Here is a 26,919-nt window from a genome sequence, read left to right as displayed (position 1 = left end):
AGGTGTGAAACACTGCCAGACATTTGCTGCAGAAACATCATTCAAATTTGTATGTATTTCTTGGGGAACATTTTTAAGTGCTATTCTATACTGAACAATGATACAGATATTTTGTAATACATCAGAGAATGTTTTCAAAATTATTTGTCAACTCCAAACAAGTGACAGATGGCACTTCCAAAGAAATGCAGCGTCTCATTCAGGAATCATCATGCACTTTTCCATTTTTAGTGCCATTCTTATGCTGGCTTTCTAAATACTGAATATTACAAAACCAAGTGATCACGGCAGAATCACTTTTTGCTTCTACAGTTGTTTGAGTTCTCTTTCTTGAGAGAGGTGGGTGGGAACCAGTTTATTAAAGCGTCTCCCGTGTTCAACTGATGTGTTTGGATCAGCAGCAAAATACATCTCCTGTCACGTCTTCAGCTGAAGTGTTGTCAAATATCTAACTTGAGGAAAAGCTTTTTTTCAGTGCCCTGAAATAAACAGCTTATTCTTCCATTGCTCCTCTCCTCCCCAAACATTTGTGGGTTGTTTTAGAACTTTTAACTTCAGCTGTGAATTCCAATAAGGTGTTGGCTTATGGCTGCATCAGCTGTAAGGACAGAGGCGTTCTCTGGTCTGATGTTACAGCAGACATTCTTTCTGAAAACCAGAACATTGGCAGAGCTGCCATCAGTCCCACAGCATGGCTGCAGGGAGCCTGGACAGGCACCAAACACATGCAAAGAGTTCGTGGATTGTGAACTTGTGAACTCATTCTGTTTTTAGGTATCTATAAATTCTGATGTGTTGAGCCCTGACAAAGTTTTAGTAGCAGTACTGAAGTATACTTTGGGGACTAGAATGTTATGAATTTTGTTCCCATATAGTCACGCACACTTGATTACATCCATCCTTTATTCCCAGAAATGGCATTTTCTGTATTTTGACTTTATTGCGACTTCTGTATGGATGAGGTTTCTTTGCAAAAGCTGGTCAGCTTTTTACATATAATAAATACTGAAGTCTTGCATCGTCTGTTACCTGAATGATGACATCACTGACAGTCCTGTCTGTGTTTTGGGTTCTATAAACAGAATGAAAGCCCAATCTGAAACCCAAATCTGTGAAGATTTTGAGACTTGCTGCATGGAGATTTGGTGGTTGCTGTTACCACAGTGCCTGATCAGTGCCAAGTTCCTCGAGTAGTGTGACTAATGTCCATTGTGCACAGCCTGTCCTGTCTCCCTTGCCCCTCCTGTGGGGCAGTGGAGAGTGCTGCCTTCTGTTTAGATCATCATTGGTGCATTTCATCAGATGCACCCTCTGGAGACGTCTAGCTGTGTGATGTCCTTGCATAACTTAAGCTCTTAGTCTCGATTCAGGCTGTGAGAAAGCTTTATAGGTTCACTGACAAGTTTTAATTTTGTATCAGCAATTGTCTTGCACTTGAAGAAGACAATTTTATTCTGGAGCTGCAGACACATAGCAGGACCATGGGGAGTCTTACAGCTGAGATGAGTTCTTGCATCTGATTTCATTTTCTTGCATCTGGTTTTAATGATGACAGACACTGATGGAGATCGGGTGTGGTCTGCTCACAGTAGCTGTGTTGCAGTCAGGTATTGCCAGACTCAGGAATGCCTTGTAGCCACTCTGAATGTCCTTATGTCATACCAAGCCAGGCAGTTATGAGTGTAAAATCTATGTCAGGTCTTTGCCTACCAGATCTTAGCATTTGACAATGAGAACTCAAACTGGAGAGGAATCCAGATCACAGCCAGATTCAGGCAGTGCAGGCTGTGCTGGAAGCTCATGACTTTCTCCCTTTCTCCAAAGAAATTGCACGGAATGGTTTGGGTTGGAAGGAACCTTAAATCCCATCTTAGTCCACTCCCTGCCCTGGCAGGGACACCTCCCACTGTCCCAAGCTGCTCCCAGCCCCAATGTCCAGCCTGGCCTTGGACACTGCCAGGGATCCAGGGGCAGCCCCAGCTGCTCTGGGCACCCTGTGCCAGGGCCTGCCCACCCTGCCAGGGAACAATTCCTGCCCAATCTCCCATCCAGCCCTGCCCTCTGGCCCTGGAAAGCCATTCCCTGGCTCCTGGCCCTCCAGCCCTTGGCAATTGTCTCTCTCCAGGTTTCCTGCAGCTCCTTCAGGCCCTGCAAGGCCCCAGTGAGGTCACCCCAGAGCTTCTCCTCTGCAGGCTGAACAAGCCCAGCTCTGGCAGCCTTTCCTCCCAGCAGAGCTGCTCCATCCCTCTGCTCATCCTGGTGCCTCCCCTGGCCTGGCTGCATCCAGCCCTGCAATCCTCAGCATCCCTCACTGCTTCCTGTGCTGGGGACCAAATTCTTCAATTCTTTCTTGGCTCCTTGATGGAGGACAGGAAGGTTCCCCCTCACTGTGTCCATTTTGCTCAAGAGTAATCAAAGTTGATTTTGGTGCATCTGGGACTTGATAATATCTGGAAAAGCAAATGTGATGAACTCCAAGAATGAAGGAAAGGTGTTCACCTAGAAATAGAATGTTTAATCCTGGAGACTTGTTCTGCATCCTTCTAAGCACACACCACACTTTCTGGTAGAGGCACCATGTGCAGGCCATGTATTTCACCACTGTTTTTTTGTTTCCAGGGAGATGGTGAAAGGGTCATGATAATTACTGGGCCCAACATGGGAGGGAAGAGCTCCTACATCAAGCAGGTGGCCCTGATCACAGTCATGGCACAGATTGGATCTTTTGTTCCTGCGGAGGAGGCCACAATTGGTGTTGTGGATGGAATTTTTACCAGGTAATCTCTCAAAACTTGCTGTATATTTATGGAAATGCTACTGTGGCAGGGAGTGTGTGTATCGAAGTACAATTTAATTTTTCATTTAGAACTTGAGAATTTATATACCTGAAGTTTCCCTTTTTCATTTTAAAGGCACAGTAGGTTCATTGCTAGGTTGTGATTCCAGTTTTCTGGTAAACTGTAGTACGTGTTTTGTAGTCTTTGAATCTTCAAACGGTAGGAATTTTAATGCGTCTGTCTTGATTAAGATCCAGGTATCTAACTTAGCTCCCTGAATGGACATCTCAGCCAAATTTGTGCTGCTGGGTGGTGGCCACATGATGTTTCCCCGAAAATGAATGTTGTCGCATCTGAAAATCATGTCACAGTTTATGCTGGGAAGCTCTGTTGTATGTATTCATAATATTAGAGACTGAAAATTTTGGCCAGTGTATATTCTATGCTTAATCTCCTTCCTGTACTATCAGTCTTAAACATACTTTCTCCTCACTTGATGTCCTTTTAAGAATGAATAATGACAGTTGATTTCACTGTCTCATTTTTGAGACATTGATGAGTAATTGGTAAAAGATATCAGTAGAGTCAAAACTCTGTATTTTATAATCTAATATTGTTATGGTTTATTCCCCTGTTTTTTCCCCCTTTTTCTTTAATAATAATGTCTTTAATTAGTAAATGTTTTGTGTTATTGGTGCTATTTGAGATGGATTATCATGTATGGTTCTAAGTTTCACAGCAATCGGGTACCTGAGCTAGAATTTCCTGAAATTCTAGTTCTGTAATGCCAGTGTGCACTCCGGAGGTAACTTTTAATCAAGAATCTGAGGTACTGCTCACCTGGGATTGCTTCATCCCATAAAGGTGTTGTGTTCCTACTTTCCACTATGTCACGACAAAACCAAGTGAAAATCACACCTTGGTGCCGTGCAGAGCCAACCATTTGTGTCATCTTCCCAGAAGTAACTGGAGATGAGAATTCAAAATGCTTCACTTTTTTCCCTACCCTGTGTTGAAAGGACTGGTTGATGGGATGAGCATTTCTTGTGGGGACACAGAGATGCAGGATCTGGCTGACATTACAAAAGGAGCATTACAGCATCACTAACCATTTGAGGATTATTTTAGTCTTCCTCTGTGTTTTGTAGCTGAACTTGGGTTCACACTTCCTTAAATTCTAATCATACACATGTAAGTCTGTTACTCTCAAGCTGAGTATCTGCTTTCCTCTGCTTTTCCTAGACTGTCATTGCAAAAGGATGATTTCTGCAGAAAATACTAAGAAATGTGACACAGTCATTGGGAGAGATGTTTTGTTTTGTGCCCACTTGAAAGAGAACAAATTGGTTTTTTTATCTGTGTTCCACCTGTTCCCCAGTGTATTTCTCTGATTCCACTTCACTTTTCTCTATATTAGAATAAAATCCAATATTTTTCACAACTTTTCTGATAAAGTAGTGTGGTCAAAGGTAACACTTCTGCTTTCAGACTTCAAGCCAAGCAGACATAGAATGTATTTGTTACTCTGTGAGCTTTCAGGCCATTTAGTTTGTAGCCCAGTCACATTCTAGCACAGGGAATTGAATTTTTTTTTTTCCTCCTTGTCTATATTAGTTTTGGAAGCTCAGCTGGATGTGCCATTCTTCATTTAATGTGATATGTGTCAAACACCAGATGAATATGTGGAAGAATTACTGAAATTCTTGTAATTGCACTAGCAATTAAGAGTAAACTAATTGACTCAATATTAATCCAGAAGAAATTGGTAATACATTATTAAGATAGAAGTCATCATGCATTAGTTAAAAGGTGACAGGAAGAAAAAGGAGAAAAGGAACAGGTTACCAGATTCTGCTCAAGATGTACAGAGACTGTGCAAGACATAGGCACCTCTCTTTTGGTTGGTTTGGGATTTTTTTGGGGTAGGTTTTGGTTTTTTTCAGGTTTCTCGGATAGGTCTTACAGTAGGTAAGTCTGTCAGGCAGGTAAATATGATGTTGCAGTCAGGGCACTTCTCAGCCATAGGAAGTTAGCCTGGAAATAGTTTTTAATGCCTGGTTTGAGGAAAGAATCAATAAATCAGCTGCCACATGTTGTGTCCTGCTCAAGGTTTAATGCTTTTTTCTAAGACCTCAGGTTTTGCCCTGTACTCTCCCCTGGGAGGGAATGACCTGGAAGAGATAGATCAGAGCCTTTCTCTTAACTACCACCAATTTTATTGGTTTTTTTCTTTGTTTGGTTGGTTGGTTTTGTTTGTTTTTTGTTTTGTTTGTTTTTGGTTTTGTCTTCTGTGTTTTGTTGTGCAGGTTGGTTTTGTTTGGATTTTTTTTTAATTACTTTTTTTTAATGATAACAGCTATGTAGACCTCCTTTCTGCACTGCCACCCCAGGCCACAAGGTCTTGCTGGAAAGTGTGAATTTTCATTTTGTTGTTGATAACTTCGGTATATTTTTAATATTTTAAAAACCTAACGTGGGAAGGTGTCAGTCTCCAAGGTACTTCCATCACTGCTCTGGTGATGTTTTGGGGGATGCTGTTAGCATGGCACCCCTGCAGGGAGGGGTAGTGAGGGGTGCTCAGGGATGCAGGGAGGGATGCTGAAGGATGCAGCAAAGGGTGCAGGGAGGGATCAGTCAGTGGTGCTGTACAGGCTGACTCTGTGAGGGGTTCTGTGCATCAGGATTACCAACAGTTCTGCGTGATTAACCTTTTTCAGTTTTGGTGCTTTATCCTTTTTTTGTTTGTAGACTGCATCTTCCAAGTGTGAATTCATACAGGCTTAAGGGATTTGTATCTCCAGGATTTGTGTCTTATTTTCCAAGTAGGGTTTCCATGGAAATTGAAAGGTTGCTACTATGGTTATTCCATGTGATATATTGTGCTTATATATGCTAGCATCTCTAAATTGACTTTAAATATGGGATTACATTAACGGTTTTTAAAGATGCAAGAGGAATTGCTTACAGGTAGAGTGAAGACAGGAATGATCTTTCTTCATTACTGGGTAGATAGGCAGGGGACAGTGCTGAGCCTAGGCCAGACTAGGGGGAGTACACAGGATTTGGAGGATGCTTGCTGCTTAATATTGTCTTCTTTTTTTCCCTTCTCCAATAAGGGATAATGGTTTCTTGCAATCTTTTCTTAAAGAATTTTAACTTAATCAGTGGCTTTATATCAAAAAAAAAAGAAGGGTTTTGAAGAGACTGAAACTCCATCTATATTGACTTGTAATCGGATTTGGATATTTAATTCTCTGATGTTTGAAAATTCTGTAAATGGGCTCATTTTCTGCTTTAAAATTAACCTTCAGGTTTTGTTAGTTCCGATATAGTCATTCAGACAGTGAAATTAATATGCTGTTTCTCTGTGTGTTTGAGTAGGAGCACAGAGCAAGGGTGGACATCCATGTATGGAGGAATTAATGAAAGGAATTCTGCTGGCTTAATCATGCCCTCAGGAGGGGCGATGTTCAGCTGCTTGAAGAAAGCTGACCTCTGCAGAGGTCCCACTTCTCATTAATTATTGAAAGAATTTCCCACTCCTGGGAGGCTTTATCCTACTTCCTGTGGGCCAACAGTAGCTCTTCGTGAGGGTCCATGCTCAAAATTGGGAGGGAGAGGGAGAATGCTAGAGCACTTTGAAGGCAAAACATCTTCAAATAAACAAGCTCATTTATAGTTCCAATTACCAAGTGCCTTCAAGACTTTGAGAATCAATTTTTGGATATCACAAGCTGCCCTCAGAAAGAACCCTGTGAAGGAGAACAACCTCTGCCAGTGCCAGGTGATGGTGCGGGCACAGAGTAATTTCCTTCCTAGAGCACTGACCTGCCAGGGTTTCTCTTCCTGTGTTGAAATAAGAACTATTTTCACTTATTTCAGGGAGCAAGCACAGTCACTACAGTGACCCACACCTTCCAGGGAGGTTTTATCCATCAGCCAAGCTGGGAATGCTACTAAAGGTGCAGCTTCAGTTGTCTGAACCAACGGAGTGCCCTGTGCTTCACATGCCTTTGAAAACTGCCTCTCGCAGGTGGTCTGCCTCATGCTTGAAGGCTACAGGAATACATGGAGGCATCACTAACATGCATGTAGATTATACTCTCATGCACTTTGTCTGTGTTGAAAGAGTTGTCTTGCTGTTTGCAGCCTCTCAGCATGACTTTAATCCTCATGATATCAAATACAGTTGGAATTCCATGGTGGAATCCTGGATCTGTCTGTCCCAGGTCTCAAGTTACATCACTCTTTTGGTATTTTCTAATCTGTTGTTCTTATATAATGATTCTGAACACGTGTAAAAGCTGTTTGTTCAATTAAAACCAGAGCACAGAAATCTTTGGACAGCTGAGCACTCAAATCATGGAGGAGTTTCATCCCCCTCACCAGTGGCCTTAGTTGGGTCATGTTATTTCCAGCCACCAAGGTCCAATCCCAGCCATGTACCTTGGAGTGGCTTTTCTGAGTTGATTGATGGGTTCAGTAAAGGAAGGGGATTTTGATCACTTCAAGCAACAACAGAACAACTGAGAGTCTTGCCAAGTGAAGGTGCATTTGAGGTCCATGGGAGTGTCAGCTCTGTCCTCCCAGCTGTGGCCTGTGGTGACACAGGTCTGGTGGTGAACACACCCCTTCGCAGGGTCTAGGGAGACATGTCCACGTACGCTGTGTCCACCCTTGAGGGGACACCAGGTGTGTGCATGACTCAGTTTGCCAGAGGAGTGTCAGTGACCAGGGTATGGCCAGTCCCAGAGCAGGGGCTGCAGCTCCTGCCGAGGGCAGCTCCCGTCTCTGTCCCTGGGAGCGGCACAGGGAGTGGCTGGAGCTGTGCCAGGGAGGCTCAGGCTGGAGATGAGGGAAAAGTTCTTCCCCCAGAGGGTGCTGGGCAGTGCCCAGGCTCCCCAGGGAATGGTCCCGGCCCCGAGGCTGCCAGAGCTGCAGGAGCGTTGGGACAGCGCTGCCAGGGATGCCCAGGGTGGGGTTGTTGGGGGTGTGTGTGTGCAGGGCCAGGGGCTGCACTGGGTGATCCCTGTGGGTCCCTTCTAACTCAGGATATTCTGTGATTACTCCAGCCTGGCTATTTCACTCCAGCTGAGCCTGCTTTTGTGTGGCCCTCTGCCTTAGAGGCACCCCAGAAGCGCCCATCAGGTACTCCTTCTTTTCCCAGAAGCAGAACTGGTGTGAGGAAAGCTCTCTGCTCCTGCTTCCCCAGTGTCTGGAGAGTGACCATGCATGCTTTTTATGTGTTATGCATTCCAGGTGAAAGAAGAAAAGGTAATATTTATACATACACGTAGCTTAACATGGTGACACTGATGAGATTAAGTCTCTTTTTATCTTTAGGGAGCTGCTGGAGCAGCCAAGAAATTTCCTCAGTCCCTTCAGTGGGAACTCGGTGCTGCTCTGCCAGCTGGGGGCTGTTCTTCCCTTGCTCTGCCACTGCTCAGGTGGGATCCTCAGCTGATCTCAGCTCACTCAGATGAGTGTGGCCCATTCCACTGAGGTTTGTGAGTGCTGCACACTCACATGGGACACAGCATGATGGCATTAAAAAATAAATCAGTGTTTGAATGCCTGCCTGAGTGGTGTGCCTGTCACTGCTCATCTCCAGCACCCCGTGAGCAGAGAGCCACATCAGTCACATGCATTTGGATCCACAAAGATGGAAGAGGAAGGGCCGTTTATGTGTCCCAAAGTGACATTTCTGGTATGATTTGCCTACAGGCATCGTGGGTCCTCTCACATTTTTTTCCTATGCCTTGACTGTTGTCACCTAAAAGACATTTATGGGGCAGAAAATGAGGGAATGTTCGTGGTTGTGCCCCTGTAGGCTTGTGCAGGATGCATGGAGCCCTCAGCCTCTTCCCCATATCTAGAAGGAATTGCTGTTAAGGCAATGCTTAAGAGGACAGTTTAGAGATGGGAGGATTTCTTCAAACCAACTAAAAAAACCCAAGAAAACTCAGTCCTCATGACTCCACACTTCTGTAGAGGCCATGTATCAAACAAGTCATAGTACTTTCTTCTGTGTAGTTTATCAAAATGTCTGTTTTTCTGATCTGGAAATAGCAGAATTACTCTCAAAAAGGTCAGGCCTTACAATAGCTGTATTGTGAGTGTTACCTCCCTGCATGCATGTACAGCTATTTAACTCTGACAACTTGACAAAGTCATATTACTGTTTCATAAGTGTGTGGAGCTGAAAGAAACAAGTAGATAAACATTTTATTTTAACTGGATAAAATGTTCATATCAATGGCATTATCACAAATTCCAGTAAGGTTTAAAATCATGATGGAAAGGAAATATTGTATGAATACCTGCAAGTGTTTGGGCAGTTGATTTGGGATGCTTGTATTTTATTTTTTCTTTTCTTCATTGAAATGCCACCATCATTCAAGTTTGAGAGATACTTAAAATTGCATGATTACTTTAGATTACTTTTATATTTACTTGTAGGTTAAAATGTTCCAAGGCATGCTAAGAGTATATTTTTTAAGAACTCTTGAGAAAATCAGAAAGCGCAGGATGGAGTGGGTATGCGAAGCAGAAAAAAGAATGTTTCTATCAAAGTGGAAGTTGAGTGGAATACGTTTTCCAAGTGCCTTTCACAATACACTGAGGTAAATAATGTAAGAAGAAAAGTAAAATAAAACTCGTAGGTATTAGAGGATGTGACTCTTCCATTGGTGTCACCTCTCGAGGCAAAATTAATTCCCAGCTTTTTGTAACTAGGCAAATCACGTTGCACGTAGCTCATTCAGCCAGTTTTACTGGCTTGTCAGAAGGGAGCTGCACAGGAGGAACAGAGAGGGGGAAAGAGTTGTATTTAAAATAGTAAATAAGTAACAAGCTCCATTAATAGAAGAGGTCCTGTTTGCATAGGAATAGGCAAATATTGCCTCTCATTTTTATATCACATGTGAAATTTTTTGGTTTTAACTCAAAAGACCAGAGTCTAAATTTTAAAAAATTCCTTGCTTCCATTTATTTCTTTATTAAGCTTTAATGATTTCTTTGAAGCTTACAGGGTAGGATGATGAAGATAATTTTTCCTAGAAATACCAGTTACAATCACAACACCTCAGACAAATGAAGACATTAATCTAGTCAGCTTCTTCATACCTTTATCATAAAAATCTAGGCTGTGAAGCCACTGGGGAGGTGACAGCAGTGTTTGGCAGGTTCTGCAGGTGTGTACAGAAATCAGATTGATTGCTGACTCAGAACTGTGGAGGAGTTTATCTCAGCTGAACAACTTGTTTGTACATAACCTGGTTTTGACCAGAACTTTGGAGATTTTTTTTTTTTAAGTTCTTTAAACCTGAAAATAAATGTTTAAATAATTCAGATCTTTATTTGGAAAAAAAAAAAATTAGAACAAATAGAGCAAAGTTTCTCAATTTGCCTGAGCAGTTAGACTGTGAAAGATAATGGTCAGAAAATTAAAAAATCAAAGGTACTTTTTCAGATCTTTGTTTATTCTGTATGTATGGGGTAATGCTCAGTGGTTCTGCCATGCACATTGATTTATTTATTGTGCAGAAAAGTAGGGAGCTGTTCTCACAAAGCAATCCCAAATGAATGGCAAGTCCACATGAGAATTTTATATACTGACATGCCAAAAAAAGTATTGTTTGTATTGAAAGCACAGTGAGTCAGACAAACAGAACTTCTTAGCTGTCAATAACCCCAAAGTAATTTTCAGAAATGTTACTTCTTTATGGCACAGTAATTTGTTTCATTTTGTTCCTCCTTAATTGTATTTTTGTTTACTGCCAGAGTAACAAAAATTACTTAAGCCTGTAATTTATGCTCACAATCAATCATGTAATTGCACCTCTGGGGTAAATTGTTCCCATCTTTCAGGGAAGAACAGGTTGCTGTATTAAGTACATTGTGCCGTTTTGTATCACGTGCAGATAGCTTTGGTTTGGATTTTTTTTAAAAAAAAGAGAATAAGTAAGAGTTTTAGTTAGTGTTGTTAAATTGAAAAATCACTTGGTTCCATTTTTCCTAGAGAAGTTGTGCCTTGGACATACTGCAGCACATTTGAGCTGTAACTGCCTCCGACAGCGCTCTGTGGCTCTGCAGAAACAAGTTAAAGCACACTGAGCGTGTCTCTGTCGCTAATTGGGCTTCGTGTCTCTGTTCATGTCACAGAAACACGCATCTGCAGCGGTAGGTCTGTGTCTCTTGCACGTGTCATAATGCCATGTTTGCCCAGCCTGCCCCTGGGGCGCACACATGGCATTTATAAAGGCTGAACACAGGCGGCCCTTGTGCGTGCAGCGCCTTGGATCGGCCCTGGAAATCCATCCCGGTCGGCGCAGGGAGTTAGGCACACGCCCAGCGAGATTCACAGAACACTCCTGCTGCACGCTGCAGTGCCCTGACAGCAGAGCTCTTCCCCAGGATGGGGGCACGGGAGGAGGAAACCTGCTTGCCAAGCTGGCCAGCTGTCTTACAGGGCAGCTGAGTGGTTCTGTCTGCCTTTCTGAAACTCTTCCATCCCATGACTTGAGCCAGTCACAGCTGGAATCGGATTGTCCTTGGTGTCCGCAGGTCTAAAGGGGAAAAGTTCACTTGTGCTGAGTGCTTCAGCCATTGTCCCTACTCTGTTGCTACAGTTCCTGCTCTTTAATCCCCCCTGGCCTCAATCCTTCAGCTACAAATGCACATTAACTTAATTACCTTGAGTTCCCTCCTGGTGTCCTGCAGCAGAGAGTGTAGACCTGTGCATATTCCCGTGCTGGGTTTTGATTTGTCTTTGTTTTTTCATCTTCTTCACACTAATATGGATGTCTCTCAAAGAAACACCCTAATTTAAGTACCTGTTCTTATAATTTATCCTTCAGCAAAATGTTTGCACTCGCAAACTGGCCTTTTTCTTGACCATCAATAATGTTTACATTGATAATTTAAGAGTGAGGGATATATTTGCCCTAGGCAATGTAACAAGTATTTTTAAGGAGTTCAAATGTTATGGAGGGTATCATTGCTGAATTTCAGAACACAAATTTATTGTGTGTTCTTCACTAGGTAATGTAACATAACCTTTTGTAACAACTGAATTCCAGTTAGTCTATAAAGTCTAGGAAAGAGGGGTGCTGGTAACTTCTTGTCACTCAGGGCCTGCATTGACTCACAGGGATTCTGTTGTCGCAGCTCAGGACTACCTGTCCAGCTGAAGCTTTTGAAAATATTGAATCCATGGGTGTTTCTCTTCTCTCTGGCTTTCAGAATCAATGCACTTCACATCTTGAAAGTTAATCCTGTTAGAAATGTTTCTTTTAAAACGCTGGGGTGCTGGTGTGTGCAGCATTCCCCTGTGGGCCAGCTCTAGAAGGAAAGGAGGATTTCAGTGATTACTGGTTCTGGCTGCTTCAGTTACCTAGTGATAGGAAAAGGGGAAAAAAAGATGTAAAAACCACTATGAAACTGAACATGGAAATCACTGTGGACTCGCTTTTCTTTCCAGGATAACACAACATTTGTATTCCTCAGAGTCTTTTAATATCCTCATTGATCTCTCAGTGACTGAGACTATCACATATCTACAATAATTTACAAAATAAGAAAGTATTTTACATTAAATGCATTCTGTCAGGCTTCTCAACAGCTGTTCTCCTAAATTAGGTAATATACCATTGGTATTTCTTAATTTAAAGTTGCAGATAAGCATTTTTAGGAATGGTTGAGCATGTGTGTGCATGTAGACTGAAAACAGGTTTCTGATTTCCTGTCATCTTCCGTGTAACTTGGCACTCTTCTCAGAAGTCACCCATGAACAGTGCAGAAATAATAACTGTCCTGATAGCCGGCTTTCTGCCACACTTCTTTCTTTTCTTAATTCTGTAATTACAGCTTCTGGAAATTATTTTTCTTATTGTCAGTTTTTGGTTAGCATCAGCGAGATCTTGATGGAAACGAAGAGGATGATGTACCAGTAGGTTGTGGGGGAGTGTGAAGCATTAGTTTCTTGCCAGTGAGCTGCTATAAATTTGCACATGCAGTCTCCTGAGGAATTACTTAATACATCTCCATTGTGTGTAGAGAGCAGGCACAAGTTACGAAGTCCAAGCTGGACTGAGCCATGTGGAATTCCTGTGGGCAGTCTGAGTGTCTCTGAAGGGCAGAAGGGTTCAGAGCCCTGCTGTGGGCAGCACTGAGGATTGTCCTGGCTGAGGTCCGGGACTGCAGCCCTCAGCCCTGCCCATCCCTCGTGGGCTGCCTGTCCCCACTGCCCTGGCAGACCACTCTGCTCTGCTGAGCACTGACAGGCTGTGGAGAGCAGGGATGAACTGTGAAGCAGCAGCACATCTAATCCTCTCTTTTTGTAAACTGGTTATTTTAATTTAAATTACTCCTGTGCAAATGCAGTGATCTTTGAAATGACATTTCAAAGGGGTTTGTGTGAGGGAGTGAGTGGAATTGTAAAGTTACATTATGAATTTATTTTATTCATGGTGTTCTCAGTGTTATCTTTGAATCACAGAAAGTGATTTTTGTTGGTGCTGAGAGTCTTCTACACCTTATTCTTGGAGAAAAGGGTAATTTTCTTGTAATGTTAATTGTTCTTGAATTAGGTTTATTCTTCTGCAACAGGTTCCATTTTTGCAGTAAGTATTTCAGGTGAGCTTCTAAACTCACAGGGATGTTACTACGATCAGTGGGTTAAAATGTAATTAAGTTTGGGGTTTTTTTCCAGCATTAAGTATTCTATAGACTGGGAGTCAGTAAGTAGCACTGGGCTGTTGGCAACTGTGAGAAAACAAGGCTCCAGGGAATGGCTTTGCTGTCTTCTTCTCTGGGATTAATTTGGTGCAATGTAGCTGGGTTTTGTTACCATTATCAGCTCCTAGGCTGCTTGTTCATTTTCACAAACTCTGTGAGAGATTCACGGTAAAATAAAAGAACAGTGAACTTCTGGGGTCCACACTGTGCTCTTAAAACCAAGCCAACTCCAAGAGCATGCTGATAACTTCTTTTGAGAGGTAGCACAGTTACATCCTCTAACTTACCCTCTGAAAATTAATTTAGAAAACATTACCTCTCAGTTGTTTTTTTCTGAGGCCTGTGACAGGAATCTGTGCTACTTGAACCTAGCACTGAAAAGAGATTCTCTTTTTTTTTTTTTTAAGTTTGCATAATAAATGTGTTGAACATCATATGATGAAAAGCTTTTAATTTTGCAAGATTTGCTTGGCTGTCAAAGAGACATTAAAACAAGTGTTTTCCAGCCAAATTGCACTGCTGAGGAGTGATGGATTTGAAGAGATGCTGCTCACACTGCCTGTCTGCACGCTCCTCATGGGCAGGGCAGGGCAGGATGAAGTTTAATGTTTTAATGTATAAAAACATTTAGAGGTGAGCTGCATTAAAATGGAGATTCAGAGCCACTGAGTCCTGGAGAAGTTTGGTGGGATTTATTACGGCTGTTTTAAATGTGGGGGGGAAAAAAAGAGTTGTTTAAGCAATAGGTTTTGTGACTCAACAGCTTTGTTGTATCAGGAATAACAGAGCATAAAGTTAGGCAGCAGTGCCTTGCTGCAAATTAACTGTTGGTTTTATAACTGCAATCATCCACACTAACACAGTTATTCCTACTTACTTCTGGGATAACAGTGCTCAGCATGTATGTTCAAAACACAAGTATAATTCTTCTAGTGTAAAGGACAGAGGCAGAAAGAACAATTTAATCCATTTTCTAAGGATGACATTTAAGAAGTTTTATGCCATTTAAAAATACACCTTTTTTTTTTAATCTGCTGTTAAGCCTGAGTTGGATTTGAATGTTTTAATATGCTGAAAAAAAAAGGCTTCTTTTGCAGCTGTCTTTAACAACAAGAGAAAGATAATACTAATTTCTGTTTGTATCTCCAGCATTTAGTGAGGAAGTTCAGAAAAGTATTTTTGTGAATGCAAATTAGATACAAAACAGGCTAAAATATTTTGTGGACTCTATGGAAATGATGCAGTCCCAGAGAAAAATGGAAGCTCTGTGTGTAATCATCACAGGCACACAAGAGACAGCCTGTGAGATGCTGTCCCTGCAAGGAAAAGCCAAGTAAAAACTGAGAAAATAGTAATGCCACTAATTGTAGGGTCAGACACTAAGACTGAAGTTGTTCATTAAGGAGCCAGAGATTGTTCAAACATAAAAAGTATTTGTCATTCTGATGAATGTATTTGCAGTTAATGTGTTAAACCAGACCTAAGTCACACTGTTCTCTGTGCATCTGTGCAATAAGGGGGATTGTTTGGTTTTACAGCAGTACCTGGTGCCTGAACCAAGCTGGGAGAGGGGCCACAGGGTGGTGGGGGCACTGTGAGAAATTTACTGAAATGTTCATCATTCCTAACCCAGCATTTGAAAAGATTACAGCAGTAAGTCGCTTAATGAAATGTTAATTTCACAACACCTCATTATCCTGAGTTATATATTTAATTCAGAGAAAAACCATCTACGGCTGAATTAGCTTATGGCCAGAATCACCTGTCTTTTGGGGTATGTGGGAGTGTAACTTGTATGTTAGCACACACTCAATGAAATAAAACCACTCAGTTTGCTCATATGCCCATCTCTAACCACAAGTAGTTAATTTATAACTGAAGATTTGCTTATTGTGCAGTTATGCATGATACCATGACAGATTTTCAGGGCAGGGACCAGAGGATATATACAAATCATACTTATACTGGGTCCAACCTGCTTGTTTTTTGTCAACTACTCTTAGTCCTAAGACCCTCATGAAATTACTTGTATCTTGGTGGTGTTTCTGTAGGTAACAGAAGCAATTATGATAGGGAGAGACCCAGCAAAAGACAGAGAAAAAAGCGCTATATTTGGCTTCTCTTCAAGGGTTCTGATTGGCCCTAAATACTGTTGTGCCGCTGTTAAATTCGAAAATATAGTATACTAAGTCCACGAGTCAGTTTTGCTTAAATCAATGTGGCTTGTATGTAACTTTATATTGGCTGATAAGAGTGAATAAATCCAATTGTATGTCCCTCCTGAGTGGCTTGCTCATCATGACCTGTCTCAGAAGGGATGCTGCAATGTGATTAGTGTAATGGAAAAGCATAAATGCAGGAAGGAAATGTTCTTTCTTCAATGTAGAATGGGTATTACTTGAACAGGTAAGGAAAGCTGCAGGAAAAGGGAAAACCAGGGTGGATTAGTAAGAGATTTCTGTCATGTCGACCACTCAATCACAAATTGAGATAGAGCTTGAGGGTTGAGGGTTACATGGATCTGAATCAGAGCTAAAAGAGTTGTATGGAAAGTGGAAGAATTTGTGTGTGGAGCTCACCTGCCTGGAGGCTGCTAAGAGTTGTGTAACAACAGAATGAGGAGAGAAATCTCAAAATACCTTTAAATCTTGTTTAAGTATGCTAGTTGAGATTGTATACCTGTGCAGTTCGGGGAAATAACTGTTATTTTGTTACTGCCTGAAGGAAAGCACTGCTCTGGTGTTTGGATTCACAAATACGTGGTCTCACGAGCCTCCACTCTGTGTGGAAATGCCACTATCGGATACTTTTGGGTATTGTTAGCGTTGGAAATCCATACAAAACTAGGACTGAACTAAACCAAAGGAGTAGAATTCACCTTCGCAGCTACCTGTGCTGGAATTCTCGTGAACTGATTGGTCTGAAGTCCCAAGGTTCTTTTTGAGGGAAAATCAGGCTGCCTTATCCTGTTTGTGAGGGTGGGAGAATTGTGTGCTGGGAAACTCTTCTGGAAAGTGAATGTTCTGCTCTTCTTGGGAGCAGCAACCAGAGATTTACAAGAGGATGGTTTCATCACCATGAGTATTTTTCTCCCAGCATTAGCTGGCATTTTTCACAAGTGCTTGTGTTGTGTCTCTGGTGCAGAATGGGCGCTGCAGACAACATCTACAAAGGCCGCAGCACCTTCATGGAGGAGCTGACAGACACTGCTGAGATAATCAGAAAAGCCACCTCGAGGTCCCTGGTGATCCTGGACGAGCTGGGCAGAGGGACGAGCACACACGATGGCATTGCTATTGCCTATGCCACCCTTGAACATTTCATCAGAGATGTAAGTGGCCCTGGCGCTGCGCGAGCGCTGCCTCGCGGGGAGCCCGCCCTGGACCTTGTGGGAAGGTGACATGTCTAAGCTCAGGGCGGAGGGATGTGCATAAAGGATAGCAGCCCTGTGTGGCTGTTTAAAAACCACATCAGGGCCAACCCTTGCTCTGTGTGTGTGTGCTGCAGGTGGAGGCCCTGACGCTGTTTGTCACCCACTACCCCTCGGTGTGTGAGCTGCAGCGGCTGTACCCTGACACAGTGGGGAATTACCACATGGCTTTCCTGGTCAACGAGGAGGAAACCGGGCAACAGCAAGGTGCAGTGTAAACCTGAGAGGGGCTCAGGCACAGAGTAACGCTGGTGTGACAATTTACACCTCACCTGGATGTGACACACCCACCAGACTCACTCCGGTCAAACATTTAGGGGGGGTTGAAAACTGGACATGCATTTCCTTCATGTGTTTCAGGAGGATATCTGAGCTGGGGTGGCTGAAAGATTCGCCCATCCCAGCATCCAACCTTCCACAGCAGCCAAACACAAAGGATTAGGGAGGAGGGATTAGGGATCAAACATATGGCACATTCCTTCTCTGAAAGATCTTGCTGTCTGAAAACATTTGCTATTTATGGGGCTTCACGAGCAAGATGTGTTTTGTATCTGCCATGGATTTCATTTCAATGGGGCTGCCTCATTTAACATCCTGTACTTTCAGTGTCTTCATCCTACTGTGTCAAGCAGCTCCAAAATTTAGCACTCTATGGAGTGAAAAAACACATCTGATTGTTTTGAAACTGTTTTGAAACATGATGGTCCCAGTGCTTGAATTATAAGAAGCATCATAAAGGTCTGTTCACAGAATAATTGTAGAATTTTTTATGTTTTTTTTTAATGAGTTGCCATTGATATTTGCCATTTACCTTTCCCCTAAATAATTCTTCATGCTGTATTATCTGCTTACATTGTAAGCTAATCAGGACAGGGGACTTACGTATTTGCCACATGGAAGAGGTTTTGATTTTGGTTTTATTTTTTTAGGATCTGAAGTGGAAGAGAATCCTGAATTCATCACTTTTCTTTATCAAATAACTAAAGGAGTCTCTGCAAGGAGTTATGGGCTAAATGTTGCCAAACTGGCAGATATTCCTGAAGAAATCTTGAAGAAAGCAGCTCACAAATCAAAGGAGTTGGAGAGAAAAGTGAATATGAAAAGGTCAGAACAACTGTGATTTTTTAAAAAATTATTTCCTTCTATGATACCTACTTATGTTCTCACCAGTGATACTGAAAATACTAATGAATTTAATTTAGAAAGTATTTATTACTTACTTTGGAACTTGGAATTGTCTTTGCATACTAAAGTGAAGAAGGGAATGTGGATAATCTTCTTCCAGTTTAATTTGAAAATAAATATTTATAATATATTTTGATTGCCCCCACAAACATGCAAAATTTTACTGAAAGTTTTAGGGACTTTCATATTTTTCTGATCTCCAATTTTCATTCAGGGGTGTTTGTACCTTATATATTAGACTAGTTATGAAGATTCCTGTGTGTATCAAGTGGCATAATGGATTTGTAAATCCTGTAACATTATGTGCACAGTTTAGATTTTCATATCTGTTTTCACTGGTTTTTTTTTTTCTGTTGCTGTTATTTTCCATGGCAGTCCTATGAGCAAAATTCAGATAGCCCCTTAGGAACATAATGAACCAAGATCTTGGTTGTCTGATGGCTGTACCTAATCCTGACAGAATAATTTTGTATGAGAACATTTTGACTACTAATTATTTATAGGTGCAAACTTCAAAACTCGACAGTGCTCGGCGCTTAACGATGTTTCCTATCTGTCCCTTATTAAAGCAAAATAAAAACATTTGAAGGTACATGACAGTTTATAGGAAAAATAATGTGGTAGCTTATACTAATTGGAAATACCAGTCCATAACTGGCAAAAGTAAAACAACAGATCTCGAGCAGTATCTTAACTCTGCTGTTGCAGGCTGTGTAGGGTTCTAAAATTAAGAAAAAATTGTTCAGAAAGGTGAGAGTCTGAGTTGGAAGACCAGACTTACTGGATAATAAAATGCGAAATAATGTAATATATACTTTCCATTTCTCTTTGTTCTGTGAGAATTCTGGTGGTGTATCACTGGGACGGGTCCAGGAGAGTTCCAGCATGTCTTCATTGCTAGAAAGGGAGTTCCCTGCACCCAAAGCCCATGAGCAGTAAGAACAGTGTGGGGTGATGCAGTGGGAAGCCTGATTTAGGGTGCCCAGACAGGGCCACGGTGAGGGCAACAGAGCAGAGTTAATGACGGGCTCCATCATGTCCCCCTGAGCAGCCCTGGACACGAAACCTGCCCTCTCTGTTTTGGGTTTCCAGGGCAAGTTCCTTGTATTCTCACAGTGGAAAAGGGTAAATACTTCATCTGAAGCTGTGGTGAGTCCTTTGTCCTCCACCACTCAGTCTGGGAGCCCTGAGCCTTCTTCCCAAGGGCGATGTGACAGCTCCAGGAGTGGCTCTGGTCTGTCTGGTGGGAACAGGAGTTCCCAGCTCTGGGGAGTCAAACTCAGCCCTGTTGGTAGCACTGTACTTGTGCTGTCACAATACCCATGGGCCAGATGCCTTGTCTTATTTTTTTAAATACTTTCATATTATTTAAGAAAATCCACTGGGTAATTTAATCCAGTTTTGACATTACTGTCGTCGGGAACGTGTGTTAACCCATTTTAAACGTCTTGTAATTTGTCACAGCTCTTATAAATCAAAATATGCTGGGAAGAAAATAGGAAGGATGTGTGCACTCATTTATATTGAAAATGCTTTTTCTTTTTATGATTCTACAAGTGCAAATTTGTAGGAACGGAATGATGAAAATTTAACAGGGCTGACTACAATGCTGTTTATTTCCTTTAACAATTTGTTATTTCTATTTTTTACATAATTTTGTCATTGCTGGTGGTGCTGTAAGTTAGTTATGAAATTAATTTGTTGCTGACCTAGAGCAGGAACACACATCTTAGAAAATATTAACTGGTTGTTTGAAAATCAGAAAACATTTTGAGCTGTGCTATTTTTGACTGTGTATAAAATTTTGCAGATGACTGTAGGACTTTCAGGGTTTGATGTGCTTCACTTAAAAATGTGTCTGTATTTTGATTAGGCTTTTTTTTTCTCCCACAGGAAAAAAATGAAGTTCTTTGCTGAAGCATGGAAGATAAATGATTCTCAGGAACTACAGAAATGGAAAAATACGTGTGAACCTGAAGATGAAAGAAAGGACAGTTTTTAATCCTCAAATTGTGGTTAAAGATGGAACATGCTGGAGGTGCAAAATACATGTCTGGAGACTAATGGATTTTATCAGGGTATAGTTCCAGGTGCATTCCATTGACTTTTTGGCTTTCTGAGAGATCACAGATGCTGCATCATGTGTAATTTTCTCTCTCCACTCCCTTCCTTTTCACCCTTTTCCTTAATGGCAAAATATCTATGGGGATTGGATCTAATTTGTTTGAAAACCGTGCAAAAAGTATTGATAAATTATTAGGTAAATATTTTATAAATAAAATAATGTGTTTCACCTTTATTGTACTTCAATTTCTGAAGAAATGTTCATGTGTTGAGAAAATGTAGTTGAGTCTCAACTCTGCTGTACAGCCAGCAGGTACTAAGAATGGATACTATAAAGAGACTTTTTTCCTTGTTCCAATATTAATGCATTAAAAATTCACTGTTTTTTTAGAGCACCCTTTCTTCCTGATCTTTTCCCTGTCTGGCACAGTCTGGAGAAAGACTTAATGCCAAAAATAATGTTGGGGTATTGTAGGATGAGTGAAAAGGGCAATTCAGAGTTTGCAGCTGGCATCCCCAGTGCTCTGTCAAATGCAAAGTGAAGCTGAAAAATTCAGATGCGCTTCTTAATTTTTAAATTTGCAGTTACCAAGGCCAAATTTCATATGGGAATATGATATCCAGATTGGTTTTTGGTACCAATAACCAGACTAAATACATTGCTGTGAAAATGGACAAGGATGTTGACATGCCTAAACCTCAGCAAATAGTCCGAAGAATTATGCAGCGGTGGTGTGGGTTTGGATGCCCCGCAGCTCCGAGGAACCCACAGCCAGCAGGGAGTCCTGAGAGGAGCTGTGATCCCCAGGGAAGGCTGTGCTGGAGCAGGCTCCTGGCAGAGAGGAGCCCCAGGAGCAGGGCTGGTGGCAGGGCTTGTCCCTGAGGGACTGACGCTGTGCAAGGGACCCGGCTGGAGCAGCCTCTCCCTGAAGGACTGCAGAACAGGGGCTCATTTTCTACCTGTCATAACCAACTGCTAACCTTAAACAGTTCTCTGCAGGCTCCTCAGCTGGCAGGACAGCAGTGAAACAGTTTGTCTGCCACTCCAGCAGCAGGGATCAATGGGAGCTTCTCCTCCCAGGCTCTGCTGTGCATGGGCCTAAACTGGAGGAGCTGAAGAGGAGAATGAATGTTTCCAGGTGTGACTACAGGTGTGTGTTTATCAAAGCCAAGCCTTGTGAAGCAGAATGAATGCAGTGCTCTGTTATTAATGTGCACAGATGCAGTGCTGTGGGGCTGAGGACCTCTGACCATTGTCATCAAAGAGAGTAAATGAGCCATTGCTAAATTCCTGTATGTGCTAAATGCACTTTTAGTCCTCACCCTCAAGGGAGCATTCAGACTATGCTCTGACAAGGAAGGAAATGAAGACCTGGATGCAGTGAAAGAAATGGAGAGCTGCAGTTAAGCCTGGGGAAGTGGATTTGGTATTGCTGGGCTGCTCATGCTGTGGAGAACAACCACAGCAGGCTTTAGCATCTGTGCTCACACTGGAGACAAATAATGATGGTGAGCCCTGCTCTGTCACCAGGGGAGCTTATCTGGCTGTCCCCATGAGGTGTCTTGTGGACATGCTGGATAATTATTGAAGGCACTCTTTTATTCACTGCTGATTTAATTCCTAGTGAATGGATAAAATGCTGTGATGATGGGAGGGTGCTCTGTGAGGAGATGCAAACTGCTCCTGGTGTGTTTGCTGCTGGTTCCAGGGCACACTTGTGACGAGGCACAGCAGGGACAGTGCAGCTGTGTCTGGGCCTTGCTCTGCTTGCTGTGGGGCAGGAGCCCAGGGCTCACCTGGGAGCAGCTGTGGAGCAGGAGATTTTCCAGCCAGGCAGACCCTCCTCAGCCTTGGGACAGTGAGTGGGGTATAAAGAAACAAAAACTTACTGAAAAACAGGGAGAAGCCATAATTTTGTAAGAGGTTTTTGTCTTCATTCCTTCTGCTGTGGTTAGGTTGAGGTTTCTCTGTCTGTCATAGCAGGAGTCCTCAGAGAGACATGAGAAGCTGCTCTTGCCTTTTTTGTTAATTGTTCTTTTATTCTCTTTTCAGTTCCAGCACACTAATCTTCATCCTAAAAATAATTCGAAGTACAGCTCTGGTAGTGGGATCATCTTGGAGATGGGTCCTATTCTTACGTCAGAGTAATAAAGGTTTGTGTGCTGAGTCAACAGGTCTGATCCTCTAAGGGTGAAGAGGAGTGCCCTGTGCTTAGGTGGTGCCTGGTCACAGTGGGAATTCATCCTAGTCTTGGGACACCTTCACGAAGGAATGTTTAAATCTCATTTCCCAAACATTAAAGTTTGGAAACCTGCACAGGGTGTTGGCTTCTACCGGCAGCACTTACATGGTGAAAGAGCCATGTGAGAAGGGCAGCTCTGTGCTGCACATACAGGGACAGCCTGCCTCTAGGACTTCTGCACTTCATGGCTTTCACCCATGTTTAAAGGCAGTGTTTTATCACTTCTCTAGCTTGGCCATTGTCCTCTCCTCCCTGCTCTCAGCAGAAACACTGGAACACCTTTGTGCATCTTCTCATGAAGATGTTGCCTTCAGACCTCACAGCCACAGGTGAGCAGCCAGGCCTGGCAGAGTGCAGTCACTGCCTCGTGTTTGGTTATATAAAAAAGTTACTACAGAATGTGCAAAGCAAAGCACATTACCAGGAGCCATTACCTCTGTTGCTGCCAGACAACATTTTCACTGAGGGAATTCTCCAGAGGATTTTCCAGAGGTCTTTGCAGAATTGACGTGAATTTGCTAACACAAAAGTTTACAAGGTGTATGAATCAACTTAGGGGTCACTGAAATGTCAGCTGAGTCAGGTACAACAAAAAGCACATTTCCTGCAATGAAAGTAAAGTTTGTTATTGATAGTTTATTTACTATGTTAAAGTAAATTATCCAAATATTCCGACTCCATGTAAAAATACTGCTACTTTAATTAAATTATTTTAGTAGAACTGTTGTAGCAGTTCTGATACAAATTCATGTTTTATAGGGAAATAAAGGTTTGGTGGATTGTGTTGCACTGAGAGAAGTGCAACTTCCTTAATAACATTCTAGATTTCTTCCCTGCCCAGACTTAAGGACAAGTAGAAAGCAAAGGATATTTTCTTCTTAAAAATCTTTTGCAATTTCTGAAACAATCACCTTGATTTGTGAGATGCAAGTCCTTGCAGGCCACTGTTCACTGTGAGGTATTGTCTGAAACTGGACTGGCTTAGCCAGTGAACTTAGAGAGAGACTTAGGACATTTATAGTTTTCAAATATTTATGTTCTTTTCCACTTGCAATGAATCTGTAATTTTTTTTAGTACCCTCCTTCCAGATCTTTCCTTGAGAGTAAGTAAAAGTGTTTCTTCAGGTGCTACAAAATAAGTTTGTTTTTATTTTAAATACTGGAAGCTGCCCCTAGTAACAATACTGAAAAATATTTCTGATGTTAGTGGAATTTTTAACCTTTTATTTTTATTCTTTAAGCAGTCAGTTTCTATGACTTTGCAACATGCTGTAGGAAAAAGGATGATTCTTGGGAAAGAAGGGATTGGAAAACACAACACAGCAAATTTCAAATGCATCATCAGCAATAAGGAAGTAGAAATCAATGTTGGGTTTTCTGAATCATAATAATCCCAATATCTAGGGTGAATTAAAACTCAAGAGTGTGCCACAAAGATTACTAGATATAATTATCTCACTCTTACGTAACACTAAATAAAAGTTTCAGTCGAGTACTGAGCTTTCCCCTCTGCCTACGTACTGAAATATTCCTCTTTGCATTTTGCTCTCTGCACAAAGCTTTAGGAATTGAGTCTTGGGGTGTTCAGAGCATTCCGTGTCTGGTGTGAGCACACATTTACAGTTCTGTTCAGGGAGCAGGGCTGCCCTCGGGCTGGGGTTTATTCTGCTGCCATTCCCGGGGCTGGGGACAGGGCAGGGCCTGGTCCCTTCTCCCCAGGGCTAATCCACCACGGGGACAAAGCCACAGCTGGGGCACAGGGGCAAATGCTTGTTCTGCAGTGGGGAGGCTGCACTGGGATGGGACAGCCCCCAGTGCTCCACCACTGGAAAACCGGAGCTCCAGAGGGGGCAGGAACAGGGCAGTGGGGTATAATTGAGGAGAAGGCTTTGAAACTGCATTTTTGTCCTGGTTTGAACCTGCCTACCCACAAAGTGCATCGCCAAGGAGTGATGCAGCTTGTAATTAGGATTTGTTTTCCAAACTGATCTTGAAGTAATTAAGTTTTAATAATGTGAACTACAGAACACCAAGGTGCTCCGAGCCTTCCCAAGAACATTCCCAGCTCTGAGGCTGCCACACTGCAATGTCCCAGGACAGTGTCCCTGGGACCACCCTGCTCCCCACAGCTGCTGTCTGGGTTTATGTTCCCCTTGGTTGTGTTTTATGCACACCCTGAGTTCACCTCATCTCACTGAAGTATTTCTGTATAAAGTAAAATACCGGCTCTATTTGCAGTTCTTTGCCTAAGCAAAGGCTCTATTAATGGAATTAAGTAGCTATGTTAAATGAGCTGATCTTCTAGGTAAGTTCCTATTCTTGATAGCTCCCACATAGGAAAAGAAAACTTCTCTACCCTTTAATTAAATTGCAAACTAAATCTGTGTAAGCCTTTTGACACATTTTTTTTGAGAAGCAATTAAGACTTAGAAGGGATCTCTGGCTGATGATACCTTTGGTCTGTCCCACAAGCCATCAGGCTGAGAAGCTGCAGCTTTCCTTCCCCGCCCCCCTTTCCCCAGCAGTAAGACAAAAATCTCCACCTGATTTCATTAGGAAATCCTCCCCCTTTTAACTGCTACAAGAGGTTTTGTTTTCTGTTCATATCCACTGGTGTGTCCTACAACCATCTCATCTACAATTGCCTTTTTCTTCCTCCTGATAAAGGAGGCTGCTCAACAGGAAATAATTTAAAAAAAAAAAAAAAAAAAAGCCCTAGATCCTGTAATTTAAAGGATTTCAATTTAAATTTTATTTAAATAAAAATTTACATTTAAACTGTTCTCTATACAGCAGCTCCTTTCAACGAAGGGGAATCATCCTCCTCCACTGGAGGCTCCAGCAGTGCTCTGGGTTTTACATTCCCAACACTTTCGTGTGAAGGTGTTTTGGGACATTCCTCGTGGTGCCACATGTTCTGCATCCTCTCCCCTGCCCAGGGTGGACACAGCCCTGTCCCTGGCTCACAGCAGGAGCAGGGGGATGACCCCACTCACACCACAGAGCTAAGCTGCAGGGACCCCTCCCCTGTGCCCTTTCCCAGGGTGAGTGACTTCACCCCGATTGTTCCACGTCCTCAATCCTAGAAGGTGAATCTTCAGTATCCCTTAAAAATGTTCCCAGGGACTTCAGCAAGGCTTGGCTTAGGCTCTGGGTTAGAAATCTATTATTTTTCTTGTGTTTCACCAAATCTCAGCTGACATAATCTGTACAACTGTTTTAAACTTTTTCTGTTTTTCACTTTTAATGATTTCTGTCTTCCGTGTTTTTGAAATGTAGGTAAGAAACCAACAGGGAGAAGCATTTTGACTCCTCCCTGCCTTTGCACACTGATCCTTTAGTGCTCTGCTGATCACAGTATTGGAATAAAGGAATACCTGACATTTTCAAACCTCAGTCTCTCTTGGTCTCTCATGTTTAGGTCCCCAAAGTTTTGAGACCAGTTCACAACAAGTGTCCTAGTGCTGTACATGAGTTTCCCTGAGCTCAACAGATCTCTGTGGTCACCATCAAGGATTTAAAACTTTCCCTTTTCTCTCCCGTACCATTTTCTTTCTGCATCACTGACGGCTGCCCTGCCAGGCACGGTGCCTGCAGAGCTGGGCACAGCATTTGGGTTGTCTGCAAGTGAGGAAAATGGAGCTCCTTGCAGGACCCGAGGCAATACAACCCTTCCTTTGCTGGCAGCACGAGGCAGGAGTGTCAGAATAGTTTATAATGTTCCCAACTGGGAGTGCAGATTAATTATTTGCAAGAACAAATCATGGTCCTGCACCAGTGCCAAAGTGGTCTTGTCACACACAGGTTATGAGCTAAACAGTGTGTGCCTGTGGGAGCTTGCCTGAAGGTTTACCAGCTATTGGAAAGAAAGTTGTGGACAGAACTGCATTGGAAAGTGCACTTTTTGTTGCCTGACCCCGTTCTTTTTTCCGAATCTGAGGGCTGTACATGGTGCACACACCTTTTGAATGTCCCAGCACAAGCCCTTGATTCGCTTCAGTTCCACTCCTCACACTGAGAAAGAAATTCAGACTTGGGCAGTCAGACCTCTGCAGTGATCTGGAATTTACAGTTTTGTAATATTGGAAGTGATTCTCCAAAAGTAAACGGGATTCTAAATGAACCGAGAGCAGAATCACGTTTATGAACAATAAAACATTTTCAGCGGGTACCACCCCAAAGCCACGGAAACTGGATTTTGTGTTGTCCCTCTGAGACGCCTGCTTTGCGGACGGGGCTGGGAGTTCCAGGCTGTCAGTGCTCTGGCCCTGTCCCCACCCGCGGGTGCCGTGGGTGCCGGCCCGGCGCTGCCGCCCCCTCAGGGCGCTGCCGTCCCCTCAGGGCGCTGCCGTCCCGTCAGGGCGCTGCCGGTCCCCTCAGGGCGCTGCCGCCCCCTCAGGGCGCTGCCGGTCCCCCCAGGGCGCTGCCGTTCCCCTCAGGGCGCTGCCGTCCCCTCAGGGCGCTGCCGTCCCCTCAGGGCGCT

At 42.8% G+C, this 26,919-nt stretch overlaps 1 protein-coding gene and 1 long non-coding RNA gene across 2 annotated transcripts in view; both read left to right on the top strand.

The window, feature by feature from the left end:
- The window catches only part of MSH3 (mutS homolog 3), an 89,949-nt gene extending 69,510 nt beyond the window's left edge, over positions 1-20,439 (top strand). Inside the window, exons 20-24 of the mRNA XM_069001975.1 lie at positions 2,620-2,777; positions 16,659-16,845; positions 17,022-17,151; positions 17,874-18,048; positions 20,023-20,439. Of these exons, the coding sequence (XP_068858076.1) occupies positions 2,620-2,777; positions 16,659-16,845; positions 17,022-17,151; positions 17,874-18,048; positions 20,023-20,131 (759 nt within the window). The 3' untranslated portion in view covers positions 20,132-20,439. The remainder of the gene's footprint in view (positions 1-2,619; positions 2,778-16,658; positions 16,846-17,021; positions 17,152-17,873; positions 18,049-20,022) is intronic.
- Positions 20,440-21,197: 758 nt separating this feature from the next.
- On the top strand, positions 21,198-25,832 carry LOC138103319 (uncharacterized). The gene is made up of 2 exons (XR_011147699.1): positions 21,198-21,344; positions 22,247-25,832. It is a non-coding gene; the product is annotated as an uncharacterized lncRNA (long non-coding RNA).
- Positions 25,833-26,919: the final 1,087 nt, after the last annotated feature.

The sequence above is a fragment of the Aphelocoma coerulescens genome (genome assembly GCF_041296385.1).
Source record: "Aphelocoma coerulescens isolate FSJ_1873_10779 chromosome Z unlocalized genomic scaffold, UR_Acoe_1.0 ChrZ, whole genome shotgun sequence".
Classification (NCBI taxonomy): domain Eukaryota; kingdom Metazoa; phylum Chordata; class Aves; order Passeriformes; family Corvidae; genus Aphelocoma; species Aphelocoma coerulescens.
Note: the sequence above shows the minus strand (reverse complement) of the source record. Positions and strands in the feature narration are given on the sequence as shown.